Source organism: Sceloporus undulatus, chromosome 1 (genome assembly GCF_019175285.1).
Source record: "Sceloporus undulatus isolate JIND9_A2432 ecotype Alabama chromosome 1, SceUnd_v1.1, whole genome shotgun sequence".
Lineage (NCBI taxonomy): Eukaryota > Metazoa > Chordata > Lepidosauria > Squamata > Phrynosomatidae > Sceloporus > Sceloporus undulatus.
In genome coordinates, this window is record NC_056522.1 from 349683863 (window position 1) to 349703491 (window position 19629).

Sequence of the window (19629 nt, forward strand, 5' to 3'; positions counted from 1 at the left end):
AATAATAATAATAATAATAATAATAATAATAATAATAATAATAATAATAACTCCCCTCCTTGACTTTCTCTAAGATGAAGAGCCCCAAATATTGTGATCTTTTCTCACAGGACAACAGTCTCATCTCCCAGATTATTTGGCTACTGTTTTCTGCATCTTTTCCAGACTAATAATTTCCTTTCTGTAGTACGGTGAACAGAACTGTCTATAGTACTTCCAGAGGGGTCAGTTCAAAGGCTTGTATAAAGGCATTAGCATTTCTGTGAAGTCAAAGGCTTTTACGGCTGGCCTTGATAGTTTTTTGTGGGCTCTTCAGGCTATGAGGTTGTGTTCTAGAAGTGTTTATTCCTGATGTTTTGCCAGCAACTGTGGCTGGATCTTCATAAAATGTTGGCATGGAAGAGAGTGGGATATATATATACTGTACTGTTAGATGAGAGGAAGTGATTTACATGTTAATCTGTGTATTGTTCTGTTGTTGAATGGCAACGCCTCAGGGTGTCTATTTAATTAATGATCCATTGTCTGCTGGGAAACCCCCTACACACACACAAACGCACACAGAGGGACCATCAAACACAGTGTTCAAATATGAATCAAGGAACACGAGAGACACTGCAGACTGGATCAGCCAGAAAAATCAGCAGTAACAGAACGTGTTATAAATCATCCTGGGCATAAAATGCTATTTAAAAACACTGAAATTCTGCACCATACCAACAGCTATCAGAAAGTAAATAAAGTTTGCTACCAGTCCTGAAAACACAAAATCAAGACCCACCAAATACGAATGAAAACCACCCAGAGTGAGGGGGGTTTCCCAGCAGACAATGGATCATTAAATAGACACCTTGCCATTCAACAGCAGATTAACTTCCTCTCAACTAACAGTATATATACCCCACAGTATATATACCCCCCACACAGGAATAGACTCTTCTAGAACATGACCCCATAGCCTGAAAAACCCACAAAAACTATTAGTATTTGTATTTATCAACCCTGGGAAGAATATCTGTATAAATTAATGTCATTTTACAAATGTGTGAGAGTGCAGCAACTCAAAGACCATCTTCTGAATTCGTAGCAGAGGTCAGATTTGCAAAGGGCTCTTCCCAGACATAGCAAAGTCTTTACAGTGAATTCACTAGTGCTATGTAATTAGTTAGAAGTATTAATTTCAAAGTGCAATTTGCAGCCACAGTTTTCAGTGTTGATGATGAGTTAGGTGGACTTTGGCAGAAGAATATTTACCATTGTTTCAATGATGATAGTAAGATTGCCTTGTCCATCTGTCAGAGCAACGTAGCTACCACCTGCTTCCAGATGCCCATCCACTTGCAAATAATGCCAGCCTGGTTGTGTGAACTGGCTTGTGTGTGCTGTGCCAGAAATAGAAAAAGCAGAAAAACACGGTGATGAAATCCACTTTGATTAAAAGAGAGATCCCTTCAAAGCTGTGGCCCTCATGTAGTAAAGTAATACAAAAGGAAGTAATCAGCACACTCCATGGAAACCCCAAATTTGCAAATTTTATTTTTTAAATAAACTCTTTTGAGAAAATGGAATGGGAAGACAGCCATGTGAGGACTGAGAATGTTCTGCAGGCAGTTAAGAAAACTGAGAGGAAGGGGGATGGCATGAAACCTTCTGGGAGAAGGAATGAAGGTTACAGCCTTAAACCTCGTCAGATCCCAGGTCTTTCTATGTGCAGCACTGTCTACATATAGGTAGGCAATTTCCAGAGGCACTTCACTACATGGAGGACTGCCCCTACACTGACATCCATCTGCACCTCAGATACCTACCCATTTTTAAAAAATTACTTTAATAAGCCATTTTGGGAGGGGTTGGGAGCAATTTCTCCAACAGCTCAACCTGTTTGATACCCTGGTTGCAATCCTAGGAGTGATCAGAAGCTGGTTTCAAAACTCAAAGGGAAATGAAGCCAAAAAAAAAAAAAAAGGATGCCAGACTGAGGAAGACATTTCTTCATATCATCATGAAAGCTTACTAAAATGTGAAGATTCTTTTAATACATTCATATTTGTTGAGAAAGTGATGAATTGGAAACAAAAAAATGTATTTTCTTGGCCATGAGGGATGTAAATGTTTCAAATCTTTTAATAGTAGTTTTCTTCACAGAAAATGTTACACTTTTTTCAGCAGCAGTTCCAGCAGTATTTTTTTTTTACAGTGGGCCCTTGGTATGTGCACAAATTTGGTTCCAGAACCTCCTATGAATAACCAAATATGTGGATGCTCAAGTCCTATTATATACAATGGCATAGTAAAACTGTGTCCCTTACATAAAATGGTAAGATCAAGGTTTGCTTTGGGGGGCTGGGGGGTATTTTCAAGCTGTGGATGGTTGAATCCATAGATGCAGAATCCGTGGATACTGAGGGTCAACTGTATGTTCAGTGCAACAGAACATCCTTCCCCAACAAAGACTCTACAGGTGTCTTGCACTACAACACTTATCATCCATGACAACTGGCCATGCTCAGTGGGACTGACAGTAGTCCAGAACATCTGAAATGTGCCATGTCAAGGAAGGCTAATAATAATTTTACAATTATTTTACAGACAAAGCAGCAAATACATTTTACAGTAATGTATTTTATAATCAAGGAAAGTCATAACTGAAAAGACATATGTGGTTCAAAAATTTCTGTTAAGTGTACCTGTGATCCATATAGGAGGATTCACAGTGTAATGTCCACTCCATGGTTCTTGCGCTGTCATTAAACCACTTCGGCCAAAAGGTAAATCTTCATAGTAACTGGCTACTAAATTCCAAGCAATAGTACTGGAATACGGGAAAAGATAGAAAATAAGAGTTAATAACAGATTCTGTAGTAGGGATGAGCTTATGCAAATTGGGCACAAGAACTATAAATCAAAATATCAGCCAGAAATATTTTAGTGTCTTAAATACTTGTAAATTTCCCTATGGAAGCATATGAATTTTTTGCCCAAAAGGCCAAATGCAGCTGAAGCTTACAGAACCAGAATTACACATGTGATGCCACTGCACAATCCTGTGCACAGAGGCAATGAGAACAGTACACAGATGGGTGCTGAACATTTTTCATGGGTGTGCATGCCCATTTGAAGTCTTGACTCAGTTGTGTGACACTGCCAATCAACACAAGGGTTGCAGAGAACAGTTAATGCACAACTCCACATGTACAGATGTACTTTATGCAACCTAGAGGTAGGATCTCCAAAGACTTTTCTTAATTAACACAGGGAGAGATGGCAGCCAAGTGGCAGAGCCCATGCTTTTCATAAAGAAGGTTCCACATTTTATCCCCAATTTCTCCAAGCAGAGCTTGGATAGAATCTGTTCTAACAGCCTGGAAAGCTGCAGCCACTTAGCCCAGACTAAGTGTTAGAAGGACCAATCATATAAAAAAGCATCCTATGTTCCTAACACATCAGCAGATGAGAATTAGGCATACTGGAATAATAATATCCTCTCCTTGTGTCCACTCCTAACCTGGTTGTCAAGAGTTTCAAGCCCACAGGAATTTCATTAATTAAAAATGCTAATAAAGCAGCTACCATTTCCAATTGCTGTACAGGAAATGAGATCAGGCTATATTATTACACATTGCATCTCACATTATGAATGTTATATAATCACCAACATATCTATATCATGCATGCCAAGACATACGCTGTCATGTTCCCATTCACAAAGTTTTGGTTCAGGATTCGAGCCCAGCAACCTGCACCCTCTTCATTATTGAAGGTGCTGTAATCTTCTGAAGACCAAAGTTTCTTGTGAGTCAGCAAGGCATTAAGCACTGTTGTTGTTCCTGGATAATGAGCCCTGGATAATATTAGAGAAAGAGAAAGAAGTGCATTTTAACTCTAAGGAAGCATTCTAGACACACACAAATACAATTAAAATAGATTTTAAGAAAAGAACAGAGGGTTGTGTCCTTTTTTCAGTGTTTATATTGTTATTGCCCCTTTCCCCCTGAAGAAGAGCTCTTTCCCCTAAACCAGTGATTCCCAAACTCTGGTGTTTCAGGTATTTTGGACTTCCAAATTCCCAGAAGCCTCAACCATCTTGGTCAGTGGTCTGGGACTCTGGGAGCTGTAGTCCAAAACACCTGGAGAACCAAAGTTTGGGAATCACTACCCTAAACTATGGGCAACTAGGGTACGCTAAGGGGCTACACTGGCCCCCAGGAGACCTCTGATGTCTACATTTGCTCCTCCAGTAAATGAATAAAATTTAAAAATTGCCCCCAATGCCACTAGGAAATATGGAGGTATTTTCACTATGTTTGGGGTTTCAAAAAAGCCCTCTCCTAAACTGCCCCAGGATCCATAAAATGTGGTAGAAAGCCCGCTCCTAAGTTGCCCCCTAGCATTTGGGGGCAAAAAATATTTTTGAAAAGTTTTGCAAAAATTCTTTTGGACTCCCATGAAGTCAAGGGGCTCATATTTCCAAACATGACAGAAATGCTCTCCACAGCCCCTAGAGCATATTTGGGAGCATTCTAGGTTTTTATTTTTTAAAAATGTATTTTGCCCCCAGGGGGACCCTAGAGGCCACATAAACAGCCCCCAAGGATCACACTTTCCCCAACCTTGCCCTAAAAAAAATGTGGACTAAAGCTCAATAAACTATTTAACAGCCAGTGGAATTATACGTATTCTCACCTATTTACATCAAAATCTTTCTGATGCGACACACAGGTAACCCATGACTCAGGAAACAGAACACTGAACCTGAAGGCTTCATGAATCTGTGAGCTTTTAAAGACTGAAATATTGCTAACTGAAAACTATATGGTTTCACATACATTAGCTGAATGATCTTTCCAAGACCCCTGGTCCAGCATCATTATATCCATTTTGCAGTTGGCAAGCCATTCTCTCTTTTACCCTCTTTAGGACCTGCATAGTAGCTTCACAATAGAGATAGGATTTAAAACTTTTTTTAATAAAATCTCTTTGCCACTATACTACTTTCCATTATTTGTATTAACCAAAATTCCAAGACTTAAACTGCTAAGGTCACAAACCCTCAAGGCGTCTGGGCCTATTTAATCCCAAAGAGTAGCCTTGCTGTGCTGTAGTCTAAATTGTTTTTTAAGAGTGTCAAAAAAATGAAGACTTCCAGTTCACCTGTTGTTGTTGTTCTGTGCCTCTAAGTCATTTTTTTTTTACTTCTGGCAACCCAAAGGTGCCATATGGTTTTCTTCGCTAATTTCTTCAGCGGGGAGTTGCCATTATCATCCTCTGAGGCTGAAAGAGTGTGCCTTGCCCAAGGGCACCCAATGACCTATTATACTTGAGCAGAGATTTGAACCCTGGTCTCCAGAGTCATAGTGCAATGCTCAAATCACTACACCACAGGTATCTCTTTAGAACTAGATACACAAAAGCTTTTGAAGTGCCTGTTTAACCTAGCCCTCCCCAACAAAAATGAACAGATCCAAGCGAGGGAGTGACCAGGCAGGCCCAGCTCCATCAGGGCTAACCGGAAGAAAGAGACTCCTCCCTCCATAACTGTCATCCTCTGGCCTCCAAGGAAATGATCAGGCAGGCCCAGCTCCATCAGGGCTACCATGAAGAAGAAGAGCCCTCCCTCCATGATAAATGTCATCCTTCGGCCTGTGAGGGAGTGACCAGGCAGGCCCAACTCCGTCAGGGCTAGCCTAAAGAAGAAGAGCCCTCCCTCCAGTCCATCTGCCTTGGTCCTGGCCTCAGAGGGAGAGAAGAACCACTGGACCTCATCCCCTTTCCCACCACCGTTCCCTTCCCCTTTTGTCTCATGTCTTTTAGATTGTAAGCCTGAGGGCAGGGAACCATCTAATTAAAAATAATAATTGTAAGCTGCTCTGATAGCCTTTAGGGCTGAAGGGCGGGATATAAATACCATAAATAAATGAACAAGAAATTTTTCAAAGAATATGTTTTAGATGAGCAATAAAAAGCTCAACCTCTAACAGGTAACTGGATTCATTTTGTCAGAATTAACACTAGAATTCACAACTACACAGAACTACAAAAAAAAGCAAGTGATGTAGCTTTTATTGATATAAGAAGCGGTCTTACTAGTCTTATATGGACTATGCTGTTCAAGCTAAACATAAACAGTGCCAAAAAAGTAGTCTATCACAAGGGAACAATGAGATGTGAAAAGACTCCTTCCCATCCTTAAACCTAGACCAGATTTAAATTCCAAAGTAACTACACTTAAATACAAAGACATGTAAACCAAACTTTGGAATGCATTCCTACGCCCCTACTATCTAGCAAAAAACTTTTTTGGGATGAGGCAATTTGAGTTGTGAAGTAACAGGATCTTGAGATGGTGTGCTCAACCCTTTCCTCACACTGCTTTTCTGCTCCAAATGCCTCTTATTAATACTCTCTGCCAGGGTATCCACCACATATGGGCTGGCTCCTGTTGTTTAGCATCAACTATATTAGATCTGTTCAATCAAATGCAAACTGGTGAATCACCATTCAGATACAGTCCAGACTACCAATAAGATTTAGGCCTCACTTTTACAAACAGATTTAGAGCCTGATGGAGGGGGGAAAGCTCAAAGGAGAGGATGATACTGAGTGGTAAAGCAACACATCAGGAAGAGTTAAAGGAGGCTTTTACATTTCTAACTCAAAACAGCTCCAATCTGAAGAAGCTTTCCTGGAGGGAGAGAGGGGAAATGGATGTCAAGGTCTATTGATACACACTAGCATTTACAGTTTGGCATCTCTAAACCTAAAGAAGAGCACAGCCAAAATGTAAGGAAGGTTATGCTAACATTCCATAAAAAAAGAAAAAGAAAAACACCATTTTCCAGTGGTTAGTATCAGCTTTGTGCCAAAGTTCAGACAAGGGAGTGTGGGGGGAGGATCAGCTTTGAAAAGATACCCTACCCAATAATATCAATTGCTTCACGGAGCTCAGCGTCAAGCAGCACAAGAAAGGAAATTGGCTCCCAGAGGTTATCGCTGGCTATGATCCTCACACGCTGAAGCTCTTGTTTATCCAAAGTGTATCTTAAAAGCTTGGAAAATAAAGAGATGAAAAAGTAGTATTTGCCAAACATTCATTACGAAGAAAAAAATGTTTAAAAATCAAGGTTTCTCTGCTTCTTTCAATATAGAGAAGCCAAATTATGTAATTTACCCAACTAAAGACTTATTACTACACAGATGTATTTACAAGATGTATTTTTCTCAGATCAGTTTTTAAAAAGAAACGAAAAAAGCATCCCAGTTTCATCTATATACCATTCATAGTAAATCTAGGAGGCAGAAGAGTCAGTTCAAGAGCCCTGATGCAGGATATTGGTTACTTTTAAAATGTTGATTTGAGGCTTGTGCTGGTGTTATTACACCATTTCCAGTTTTGAGGCTAAATCACTGAGGCTTGTTCTTCTCAGCTGGAGGGAGCACAAAATTACAGCTTTCATATCATGTGCTGAGATTTACTGAGAGTTTGGAAAAGTTATGATTGGCTGCACCACGAATAATTAAACTTGCCATTTTTAGAAGGGTTATGTATACAGCATGTTCCAAGTTCGATCCCTGACATTTCCAGATAGAGTTGAGAAGGACTCCTGCTATGCTAAATGGAGGAGGGAGGAATGAATCTTGATTTGCCAGACAATTACCAAGCCATGAAACTAGGGCTAACAATGCACAGTAAGTAATAGTAAGCAGTGGCCTGGGACAGTTCCTAGCCACCAGAAGATTTTCAGATATTCCCTAGCGGGATCATCCTGATTCATAAAATAAAAAGGTCAACAACAAAAATGATAATAATGGACAGCATCATAAACTTTCCAGTCATTGTCATGCCACCTCAACTAAGCAGGGTTAACTCAGACCCCACTGGCATCGTGTACAAATATAGGACTCAGCTCCAACCATCACCATAATAATGGGAGTATTGGGAGCTGTATTCAACATATTTTGAGGGCAGAGATTGGGGAAGGGGCATTACCTTCTGAAGGAAAAGCAATTTAGACAGGAAGACAATGAGACACACATTCCTATTCCCCCTTTCCCAGTCAAAATTATTTCACAGTCACTACACTGTATTCTTCACCTGGAACCATACTGAAAGGGATGAAATACAGGACCAAACTATTTGTGAGTCAGGATTGCACAGCTTCCTTCTTCAGTGGGAAATGTAGTAAATCAACATTAGCAGGCACTGGGCAGTCATGAGTTATTCTTCCCAGTCAAGTGTGTTTAGAATTCCTATGATGTCTGTTTTGAACCTTATGGATACATTTAAAACTCAAGTGCCTAAAATTTAGGCATTTTTTCATCAAAAGCTAACTACAAGTGAGACACTTAAACCATTTTACAAGCACAGTATCAGTATATAACGAAATATCAAGGTCCTATCAAAGCAACTTGTCATTTCTAAAGGTGGCCAAATATAAGCTATTATAAAATGAGTGTACTTGTCATGAAAAACGTACAATATACAACGTATCCATCACCAATGTTAGAATAGTTCTGAATACAGTTAAATTTCAAAAACATATGCAGTTTCTCAGAGCACTGAAAGTGTGTTCACAGGAAAGCACAGTTCAATGGTTAGTTCCAAATAAAGTAAACCCATTTAACCAATTGAATTTACATGAATTTTGACTTAATGGATTAGCATTAATATAATATGTCTACTCTAGTTAGGCTTAACAATGGGATTTAGGTGACATTTGTGGTATCCAAATATGTAGTTGGGTATAAACCCAACTACAGTCAACTTTTCATATCTGCGGGGATTCTGGACACGGACACACACATCCACGGACAGCAAAATCCATGGACCTGAAGTCCCATTGTTTCCAGTGATGCATAAAGTGGCTATGTGCATGTGCTGCCAATGGGAAGAATGGGGTGGGGCCATCTGCAAATGCTCCAGTCTGCAGATGGCAAGCCTGTGGAAGGGGAGAGCCAACTGTACAAACTGTTGACTGTTTTTTGAAGATTTGTTTGCAAAATTTTGCCAAACTGACTTTTAAATTTAAAAAAAACCCTATTCCAGTATATCATTCTGAAAAATAATAATTTATCTACTGAATAACTACTGTATAAGCATTGATGTACAATCACTACTCCATTCAGTTGACCATCTGTATCCATGGATTCTGAATCCATGGATTCAATCACCCATAGCTAGAAAATATCCCCCCTAAAAAAAAAAATCCCAGAAGCAAATTGATTTTGCTATTTTATTTAATGGGATTTCAGTATCCATGGATTTTGATACCCATGGGGGTCCTGGAACCAAACCCCAGCAGATACCAAGGGGCACTGAACAGCTTTGTTGACTGGGTTAATAATCTTGTTGAATAAATCCACAATGGTTTCAATAGTAAGAAGTAGTCTAAGTGCCTTTATGTTACTCAGCAATGAAATAATTGAGACAGGGGCATTTAAACTATCATTAGACAACGCAGCAAAGCAGGAAATTCTATTAACTAATGGCAATAGAATGGCCAAGTTCAACAGCTGTGCAGTGTTGCAGAGCATAACCAAGATACCACAGGCTTCAAAAGGAAGATGCTTGCAAGATACATTGCAATTTTGAATGGTTATGTCTCCATAGACAGCAAAGATGCCTGCAGAAACAGATCCAACAGTATGCTTCTACACATCTTTCAAAACACAGACATATAGAAATGAAGTTGAGGAATACTCCCAGGAAGATACAGTACTTAAAATATCATCTAATAAAATGCTACTCTCCTATTTTTATGCTAAAAGTGGAAGCTTTCACTTTGACATAGATTAAAATAGGAGAGTAGCATTTTATTAGATGATATTTTAAGTATCTTCCTGGGGGTATTCCTCAACTTCATTTCTATATGTCTGTGTTTGAAACAGTTCATCAGCATTTATATACAATTAAGTAAATAAGCAGCCTTGCCATTTCAAAATGGGGCAACTGTTATTTTTCTTAATTTCACTAATTACAGCAACAATTACAGAGATTTTTGAATACAAAGAACTAAAATAAAATGTTACTAGGTTTCTAAAAATCTATTTTATATTCCATCTTTTTCTCAATATGGGACCCAAGTCAATCTACAACATAGTTTAAAACAGAGTACTGCTAAAATCAATCATAATCTTTTAAAAAAAACTATCACTAAAAACAGTATAAGAAATGAAAAAAGTACACCACACTGCATTACAAAACGGTTCCAAACCAATCAGGGTCAAAAGATCGAAATAAGATTATTGCTTGAAAGAAAGAGAGCAGAGAAGGGGCTCTTAAGGAGTATGAATAGGGATGCCAGAGTGAAAACAAGACTGCTGTTGTTCCATTCATGGTTGGGTAGATGTGGAAATTTCATGTCTTTTTTGTTAGGTGCTTATGTGACAAGCAACACCTGCTGAAATTCCCACTTTTACACAGTGATTAACAGTACATGAATCATATCCCGTTTTCACTCTGGCAATCCTAGGTATGAACATAATTTTAAAATTTTAAGCCTATGATGTCTCCATAACCTTATTTCACACGCCTACCAGATAAACAAACAGAAGGCAATTGAGAAGAACAAGGACAGTAAGGACAGTGCTTTCAAGACATTTACAACTTATGGCAACACTAAGGCAATCTATTAGGACATTTTCTCAGCAATATTTGTTTGCAGGGGATGTGCCTGTGCCTTCCCAAAACTGAGAAAGTGTGACTTGCCCAAGGTCATCCAGTGTGTTTCCATGACCAAGTAGGGATTCAAACCCTGGTCTCCAGAGCCATAGTCCAATGCTAAAATTACTACACCATGATGGCTTGCAAATGCAAACTTTTAACAATGAGATATAAAAATTTATTGAATTTCCATGGAAGAAAGGGATGAAAATTGAATGTATGTTATAGTGTTTTTCGAGCACCATGTGCAATTTCTGAAAATGAGAAATCAATAAATAATTTATACTCGCCTCTTAAGTTGCTTCACAGTGAAGAAATATACATATTAAAAAGCAATATATACATATTAAACATTCAATCACAAATAAACTAAAAAGCAACCATAAAAAAAAACCTAGCAGCACAACTTTAAATATATTTTTAAAACTGCCAAAAGAGAAGCCCTCAGCTAAGAGAGGAGTATCTCTGGAGATGATATTCTAAAGCAAGCCCACTGCCACCCAAAAGCCTGTTTCTCATGCTCATTCACCTGGCAGCCCAAGATGCTAGCACAGAAAGCAAGGTCTTCAAAAGAGATTTAAAGTCTGGATAGGTCTATGTGTGAAGGGACTGTTGTTAAATGTACAAAGGAGATGTGTAATAGTAACACAATCCAGAAATTAAGGGCGTATCTACACTGTGACCTCCTGAGAAGCCTGCTTTACAAGGCTTTACTTCTCCCCAACTATCATCCATTAGTCATTCTACCAGGCTGAGGAATAGCAAAGTGAAAAGTAATACAGAACTTCTATCGCCCTCCAGAGACATGTACGGGCACCATGTAATCAGTGTTACTATACTCGTTTTACTCTGCTTTATTTCAAAATCTTTTATAAGCTGTGTTGAGAGCTAGAGTGCACTATAAAATCTGATATGAACATTATAAATAAATAAATAATGATTTCTGACTGTCTTCATTCAAATTTAACTGTCAAATTTTCCATGAATTCTATGATTTGCCAGATCTAGGGAAGGAAATTATTATTATTATTATTATTATTATTATTATTATTATTATTATTATTATTATTATTTATTTTACTATAGCTTCCTGAATTCTCCAGCCAGCATGGCTACGGCCTGGGGGATTCTGAGAGCTGTAATCCAAAAAACCCAATACCATTCTCCTAATGTCTGTGTATTACAACATTGCTGAGCTGACAAGAATTCTGCTTCCCAGGCCCCATTTAAAGGAAAGAGAACAACTATTCATAGTAAGCCTTTCAAGCCCTATACTCTATGAAAGGAGTCCTGAAAAGAGCACACCTCAGCTGCAGATGATATCAAAAGAATATAGATGTTAAAACAAGTGGAAATAGCACCATGAGGCAGCATGGACTAATGCACCACATAAAATGCAGAAGCAAGGCTGGTGAAAATGGTAATATACAGCACCATGCAGTAGGCCTTTACCTCAAGATGGGAATGTAGAGAAGGAGCATGCTTATCTATAAATTCCCTTTTTAATGTAGTATTCTGAAGAAAGGCATGAAAAAACCCGCTGTTCCCCTATAGCTTCCACACTTACCCTACTATCTCAACAGCGTCATTAAGATAGGGATCGACTAGCATTTCACTTGCAATCTCCCACTCTCCATCCGCTGCAATGATGCCAATGTTCTTTATACCCATTCTGTCCATTGTATTGCGAAGTACCTTGGTAACAGATAATATTACTTGAAGTACAGCTTTCACTGATGCTGGAGTATGACATTATCTTCATAAGGCAAAATAAAATGGGCAGGCAAAATAATCTGGATTTTTTTTAAAAAAGTGTCTAAAAAGCCAAGAACTCAAAGTTAACCTGTCTAAATTCCATGGTTTGCAATAGGAATTCTATATATGCTACCTGGGAGACAGCGCCACTCAATTCCCTGTTATATCTGAATAGACATGCAGAGAATTGAGCTGTATCTAAAACATTTTTCCTGTGTGCATTTTACAGCCAAGGGGTGCATGGGACTGATATAAAATGTATAAAAATGATGACAATATTAGACTCAACAGGTTTCCAATATTTATGGAACTGTTTCCAGGCTCCTAATTCAGCAAAACTGGGATTTTTTTTTCCCATTTCCCCTCCAGCTATCTCAGTTTTAGTAGTTATTAATCCCAGAATCTGTTCCTGGATTGTTTTCTAGAAACCAGAGATAACCACTATACATTACAACTAAATAAAGCAAGTGCCTTTAAAGGTATTCAAAAGTAGGTTCCCCAGCCACCAATGAATCACAATCCTAGTCACTTTACATTACAGATAGAACAGGCTTGAAGTAGACACATATTGGTTTACTTGTGTCAAATATAGGATAATCAGTAGTAATTAGTTGTTTCTATGACAGTGGAGTGATGGACTAGCTCCAGGTTTTAGGCAACACTTTAAAGTCTCCCAAGGTGTTGACCCCATCCATGAAACAGGTCCAGTAGTTTGGATAGTTCTTTTAACATACTGACTAAAACCCAGAATGGATTCACAATGCCACTGCTAAGGAAGCCAACAGCTGCCCCTGCAGACAAGGAAGGATTTTTAAAAACTCACTTAAAGCATGGACTAGAGTTGTGGACTGGACTGGGGTCAAAGGATATTCAACTGTCATCAGTAGCAGTTAGAGACATAAAAACCATGGGAGGGGGTGGGTGAGACCAAAATAAAAAATGAATTATGGATTACAGTGCACCCATGTCATACGCAGGCGCACTATACGTGGTTTTCAACTTACACTGAAAGCCATGGGACAAAGAGGAAATGGCACACATGCTCATAGTGTGCGTGCCGTGCCACATGCATAAGTCCCTTTAGTTTCAATGGGGCTCAAGCACAAGCAGAACTTTCCTTATGCGGCAGGGTCTGGAACAGATCCCCTGCGTTAGGCAAGGGCGCACTGTATTATTATGTTTTTAGAATGATAAATAAAATGTTTAAGAGAAGGTGTTACCATACTGTCCCCACATAGTTTCTTTAAAAAAAAGCTGAGATAAAGTTTTTTATTTAATACAGTACTATGTACAGCATTCAGATCATTACAATTCCTGGTCTTGGTTTCCTTCTCTCAGATCATTTTTATGAGAAAGAGTGCATTATGTGCGCTTGACACTATGGAGAACCAGTGGAGACAAAATAATGTGAAGTGTTGCAATTGGAGTGTTGGAGGTATCAGAAAACATCCACATGAACACACTCAGCAACATTACATCTTTAAATCATGTAATAACATGTATGTATGTATGATGAAATCACTGAAATCTAATTGATTGAAGAACACTAGAACTTTGACTGCCATGGTCATTAAGAAGAATTTGATCTGGATTCAAAATCCATTAAGAGATTTAGAACTCCAACTTTGCAGCCAGTTTCAGATGGTTAGCAGCTTGTTTTAATACTGAACACACTGAATGAAACTGGTAATTTCCAGAAATTAGAAACTCTGTTATTTTCTTTACTTAAACCTTCTAATTTCCCATTCTACATAATATAGATAATAATAATAATAATAACAAATAATTTATTTGTATCCCGCCCAATCAATGAGGAATCAGGGCGGCTAACAACAGTGGAAGTACAATAAAAAAATACAATAAAAACAAACAAATCCTTTCCCTGCCCCCCAACCATATAAAGCAGACAATTACAAAAAACAATATCAATACAGTGGCAATCAATAGGAAAACATATGATCATTACAAATCAAACAAGGTTGGTAGAAAAGCCTTTCCCCAACCCCTCAGATGGTATGCATAAGACTTAAAACCCAAGCACATGCACCATTACATAGAAACGGATATGTTTCCCATTGATAACACTTACCATGATTATGTCTACTTTCCTAAATGTAACAAAAATATACTAGTATAGTATTGCAGAAGCTTAACAACTCTAAATTCCATCCTTCAAATATTTTAGATTAAGAATAAAGTAATAAAATAAAGTTCAAATAGAAGATAATGTATCTTCATAACTATGAAGAAATACAACAAAGGCTACATTCCCATACACTTACCTAGAAATAAACACTACTGAAATCAGTGGGGCTTACTTCTAAATATGTTTAGGGCTGTGCAGTCTTTGCGCAAGGTACAGGGAACTAAGCCATGTCAATTAGCTTGTGACTCATTTGTGCTAAAGTGAACAAATGAACATTCTCTAAAAAAAATGATCAGCAACAAGATGTCAGTTTGAAAGTAAACTCTTAATTGGCTATAAGTTTAGCCTAGCATACTTCAACTTCCACAAACCTCTCCCAGGGGCTTTCTGCACCGCCATTTGGGACGTCCGGAGGACGTCCCATTTTAAAAAAGGGGTGTCTCTTATAGACGCCCCTGGGCCTAGTTCGGACTCCGTCCGTACAAGATGGCGCCGGCCCTTCTACATGGCCGGCGCCATCTTTGCGTATCGGACGCTGAGCGTCCGTACGCGTCGCATCCTTTGTGACGTAGCGAGTGCGCCCCTGGCGCCTCGCTACGTCACAAACGCGATGGAAAAAGAAGCTCCATTTTGGAGCTTCTTTTTCGGTCCGCGCGAGAGTCGCGCCGTCTGAAGGCTCCGGCTCCCCCGCGGACCTACCGGCGGCGGCGGCAGAGCGCCGCAAAGTGGCGGTATGTACCTCGCCCCAGGAAACAAAGAGGGCACATCATTTCCTATCAGATTCATCCCACATGCATTACATATCCCATAACTTTGCATTATAAAAGCCACACAGGAATTAATTTAAAATGACTGTGCATGGAACTGTGTTCATAAATGATGAACACTAAAGTGTCCTGAAGCAGCTTTATTTTGGCCTGTCTGTTCAGGCCCTTAAGTGCACAAACAGAAAATATATAACCATTCTGTGCCAGAAGGAAACCCTGGCAAATCCAACTACACTTGTCCCTCCCCGTTCGTGGTCTTGGACTCCACAATCTCACTCCTTCACGGATGGCAAGCGAGGAGGGACAAAACAGCACGTGCAGGAGTGCACCACCACTGTAACCAATGGGGACTCAAATATTTGCGTTTTTTCGGATTCTTGGAGGGGTCCGGAATGGATCCCCGTGAATCAGGAGGTATGACTTTGACAAGTATTAAAGCACTTGCTGGGGTTTTTGTGGGTTTTTCGGGCTATGTGGCCATGTTCTAGAAGAGTTTCTTCCTGACGTCTAGAACATGGCCACACAGCTAGAAAAACCCACAAAAAAACTATGGATGCCGGCCATTAAAGCCTTCGACTTCACACTTGCTGGGTCTTTCAAACATGCCAGATCTTGGGAACAGCTGAAATTATAATTGACAGATGGCATAAAACTACTATAACTCCTGTAATGTACTACAGGAAAGCAATAAAATGCAAAATTTTTGATTATGTTACAACTCTAGAAATCTAGGGAAAATGTTATGTTTTGTTCTTGGGAAACTGCTTTCTGGAAGCTTTCCTGATTTCCTAAATTACTGTATAGCATCAAATACATAACAGGCTAGGAAACCAAGTTAGCAGCACAGTTTGTCAGTTCAGGCCTTATGAGAAATGGAATTTTTTTTAAAAATGGTCATTGCCAAAGCTGGACATATAAAGGGAGAAGAGGAGAGGGCACACTGTTTCATATTAGTTCAATAAATCATGGTTATTAAACCAACTTCTGCATCTGAAGCAGACCATAAAAACTCTTGATAAATTAACCACAACTTTAACCTTTGTTATGAAGGAAGCAATCTTGCAGTCAGTAAACTCTGGGGTATCAGCAATACTGGGGAATAGGAACTGGCATTGGCTCAAGTAACTCAGGCCCAAGCCATGTAGGGTTTTATAGATAACGACCAACACTTTGTATTGCGCCCAGAAGCTAATAGGCAGCCAGTGGAGAGATTTTAATATAGGTGTTATATGGTCCGATCTTGAAGTACCCGTGACCAATCTGGCTACAGCGTTCTGGACTAGCTGAAGCTTCCAAACCTGGTACAAAGGTAGCCCCATGTAGAGCGCATTACAGAAATCCAAGCAGGAAGTTACCAGTGCATGTACTACAGTTTCAAGGTCCTTTCGGTCCAGACAGGGATGCAGTTGGTGTATCAGCCGAAGCTGGTACCAAGCACTCCTGGCCATCACATCTACTTGAGATGATAACTGTAGAGATGAGTCCAGGAATACTCCCAAACTGTGAACTTTATCCTTTAGGGGAAGCATAACCCCGTCAACGATAGGGTGGCAAATTTCCCTATCTGGACTTGGGGTGCCTATCACGAGTACCTCTGTTTTCTCTGGATTCAGCTTGAGTTTGTTTTCCCTCATCCAGTCCGTTACTGACTCCAGACAGGCATCCAGAGGGGAGGTGCCATCCTTAGTTACTGTATCAGTCGGAGACACGGAGAGATAGATCTGGATGTCATCAGCGTACTGATAACACCGTGCTCCATGCTTCCGGATGATCTCTCCCAGCGGCTTCATGTAAATGTTAAATAGCGTGGGGAATAGAATGGCGCCCTGAGGGACGCCAGATGTCAGCTCTCTTTTACGAGAGCAAGTATCCCCCAGCCTCACCAACTGGAACCTTCCCGAGAGGTAGGATCGGAACCACTGGAGCGCAGTGCCCCCGATACCCAACTCTCCCAGGCATTCCAGAAAGATACCATGGTTGATGGTATCGAAGGCCGCTGAGATGTCCAAGGGCACTAACAGGGTCACATTTCCCCTGTCAATGCCCAGACGGAGATCATCAACTGAGACGACCATGGCAGTCTCGACTCCGTGTCCCGCTCTGAAGCCAGTTTGAAATGGGTCCAGATAATCGGCTTCATCCAAGACTGCTTGGAGTTGAAAGGCGACTGCCCTCTCAATCACCTTGCCCAAGAATGGTAATAGGGAGACTGGTCTATAGTTACTCATTAACAGAGGATCAAGGGAGGGTTTCTTCAAAAGAGGTTTTACTATTGCCTGTTTTAAAGGCAGTGGAAATATACCTTCCCAAAGAGATGCATTTATTATAAGATGTAATGCAGTTTTTATAGCATCTCCTTCCTGAACGGTCAACCAAGAAGGGCAAGGGTCGAGAGGACAAGTCGTCCTTTTCACCGGACCAAGGAGCTTGTTCACGTCCTCGGTACTAACAAACTCAAAACGATCCAGAATAACCTTGTTTCCAGAGTCACTGGACGCCTCTGTTATACGTTCTGTCAAAAGACTAGCATCAAGATCAGCCCTTATCTGAGAGATTTTATCGGCCACCTTGCTACTTATTGATGTGACTGACCAGAGTGTTACTTTGATGTTTCAGGATACTTGGGGCCATCTTAACCTGACAGACCTACGAAGGTTACTGCAATGGGGAAAGGGAAGCAATACATTACAGAATATATACTTCAAATAAATGACATAAATACTTTTGTAAAAAAGATGTACTTTTTTTTAGTCTCTGCTTAGAGACACAAAACTCTGACAACATAAACACACTGAAAGGTTTCAGTAGAAGTATAAGGGAAAACACATCACTACAAATCAGTATGGGCTGTACACATACAAGTACAGTTGCCCCTCCATTTTCTCAGGGGATCCATTCCAGATTCCCTCCCCCCGGTGCAAAAATGGAAAACCGTGCCCCTGCAGGAATCCACCCCACTCTGTCCCCCTCCATCTGCTATCCCGCAAATGGGCAAGGGACGCAGACTTCAAGTCCGCGAAAACAAAGGAGTGATTGTATTACAAACAGAAACATATCTTTAAGAGATATCAACCATTTACCTCCTATTCGGGAGTTTACAGCAGTAACAGAAGTAAACATCCACATTCTGCTAAGAGATTTAAGCACTGTGTTACCCATGCCAATACTGCAACTGTATTTTGTTAAGTAAGGAAAAATGACCCGTTAACCTACCTTAATATACTTGCTGTTAAAAGGACGCTCATTCCAAATCTTTAAAAAATGATACAAAGATCATAAATTTAGAGATGTTGCAATATTGTTTCAATACAAGTACCAAAAAAATCCACTATATCAGGACAAACTGCAGTAATACGTGGCTATTGTTGTTGTGTGCCTTCAAGTCATTTCCAACTTATGCTAATGCAAAGGAAATCTACCACAAGGTTTTCTGAACAATATTTGTTCAGAGGGTGGTTTCCTTTTGCCCTTCTCTGAGGCTGAGAGAGTGGGTCTTGCCCAAGGCCACCTAGTGGGTTTCCATGACTGAGTGGGGATTCGAAGCCTGGTCTCCAGAGTTGTAATCCAATAGTCAAACAAATACATCACATTGAATCTCCTAGATTAATTCCTGGCCCTGAATTATTTACAGCTGGAGGACTGAAATGCAGTAAGTACAAGGTACCACAAGTAAAGTAGGTGAACATCTCTTCCCACTGCTATCTGGATTGTCTTTCTGTATTAGGAATTTGTTTCACAGTTCCCCCACAGGTATATCACTCAACAAATATAATGCACTAAGCAGAAAAAATGAGGATTTTAAAAAATAACATTATTGCAGGGGTCGGCAACCCCCGGCCCGCGGAGGCGGCAGGACCGGCCCCAGCCCAGTCCTGCTGTCGCCGCCACCGCCACCACATCCTCCTCTGCCCCAGGCCGCACGGCCCTCCTCCTCCTCCACCGCGCGGAGGAAGAAGAGGAGGGCCGCACGGCCTGGGGCAGAGGAGGCAAAGGGGGAAGCCCCGCGCTGCCCTCCCCGCCTCCCCGCGCGGGCCCGCGCCGCCCTCCCCGCCTCCTCGCGCGGGCCCATGCTGCCCACCTCCTTCTCCTCTGCCTCCTCCGCCCCGCCCCCAGGCCGCGCGGCGCATGGAGGAGGGGGGAGGAGGAGGAGGAGGAGGAGGAGTAGGGAAGAGAAGAAGGAAGAGGAGGAAGAAGAGAAGGAAGAGCAGGAGGGGGGAGAAGAAGAGGAGGAGGGGGAGGAGAAGAAGGAAGAGGAGGAGGGGGAGCAGAAGAAAGAGGAGGAGGAAGAGGAGGAGGGGGGA

The 19629-nt window shown here is 40.6% G+C and overlaps 1 protein-coding gene across 1 annotated transcript in view; it reads right to left on the bottom strand.

The window, feature by feature from the left end:
* The window catches only part of GALC (galactosylceramidase), a 49862-nt gene that overhangs the window by 13536 nt on the left and 16697 nt on the right, over positions 1-19629 (bottom strand). Inside the window, 5 exon segments of the mRNA XM_042441173.1 lie at positions 1255-1382; positions 2688-2812; positions 3686-3841; positions 6916-7046; positions 18542-18605. Of these exon segments, the coding sequence (XP_042297107.1) occupies positions 1255-1382; positions 2688-2812; positions 3686-3841; positions 6916-7046; positions 18542-18605 (604 nt within the window).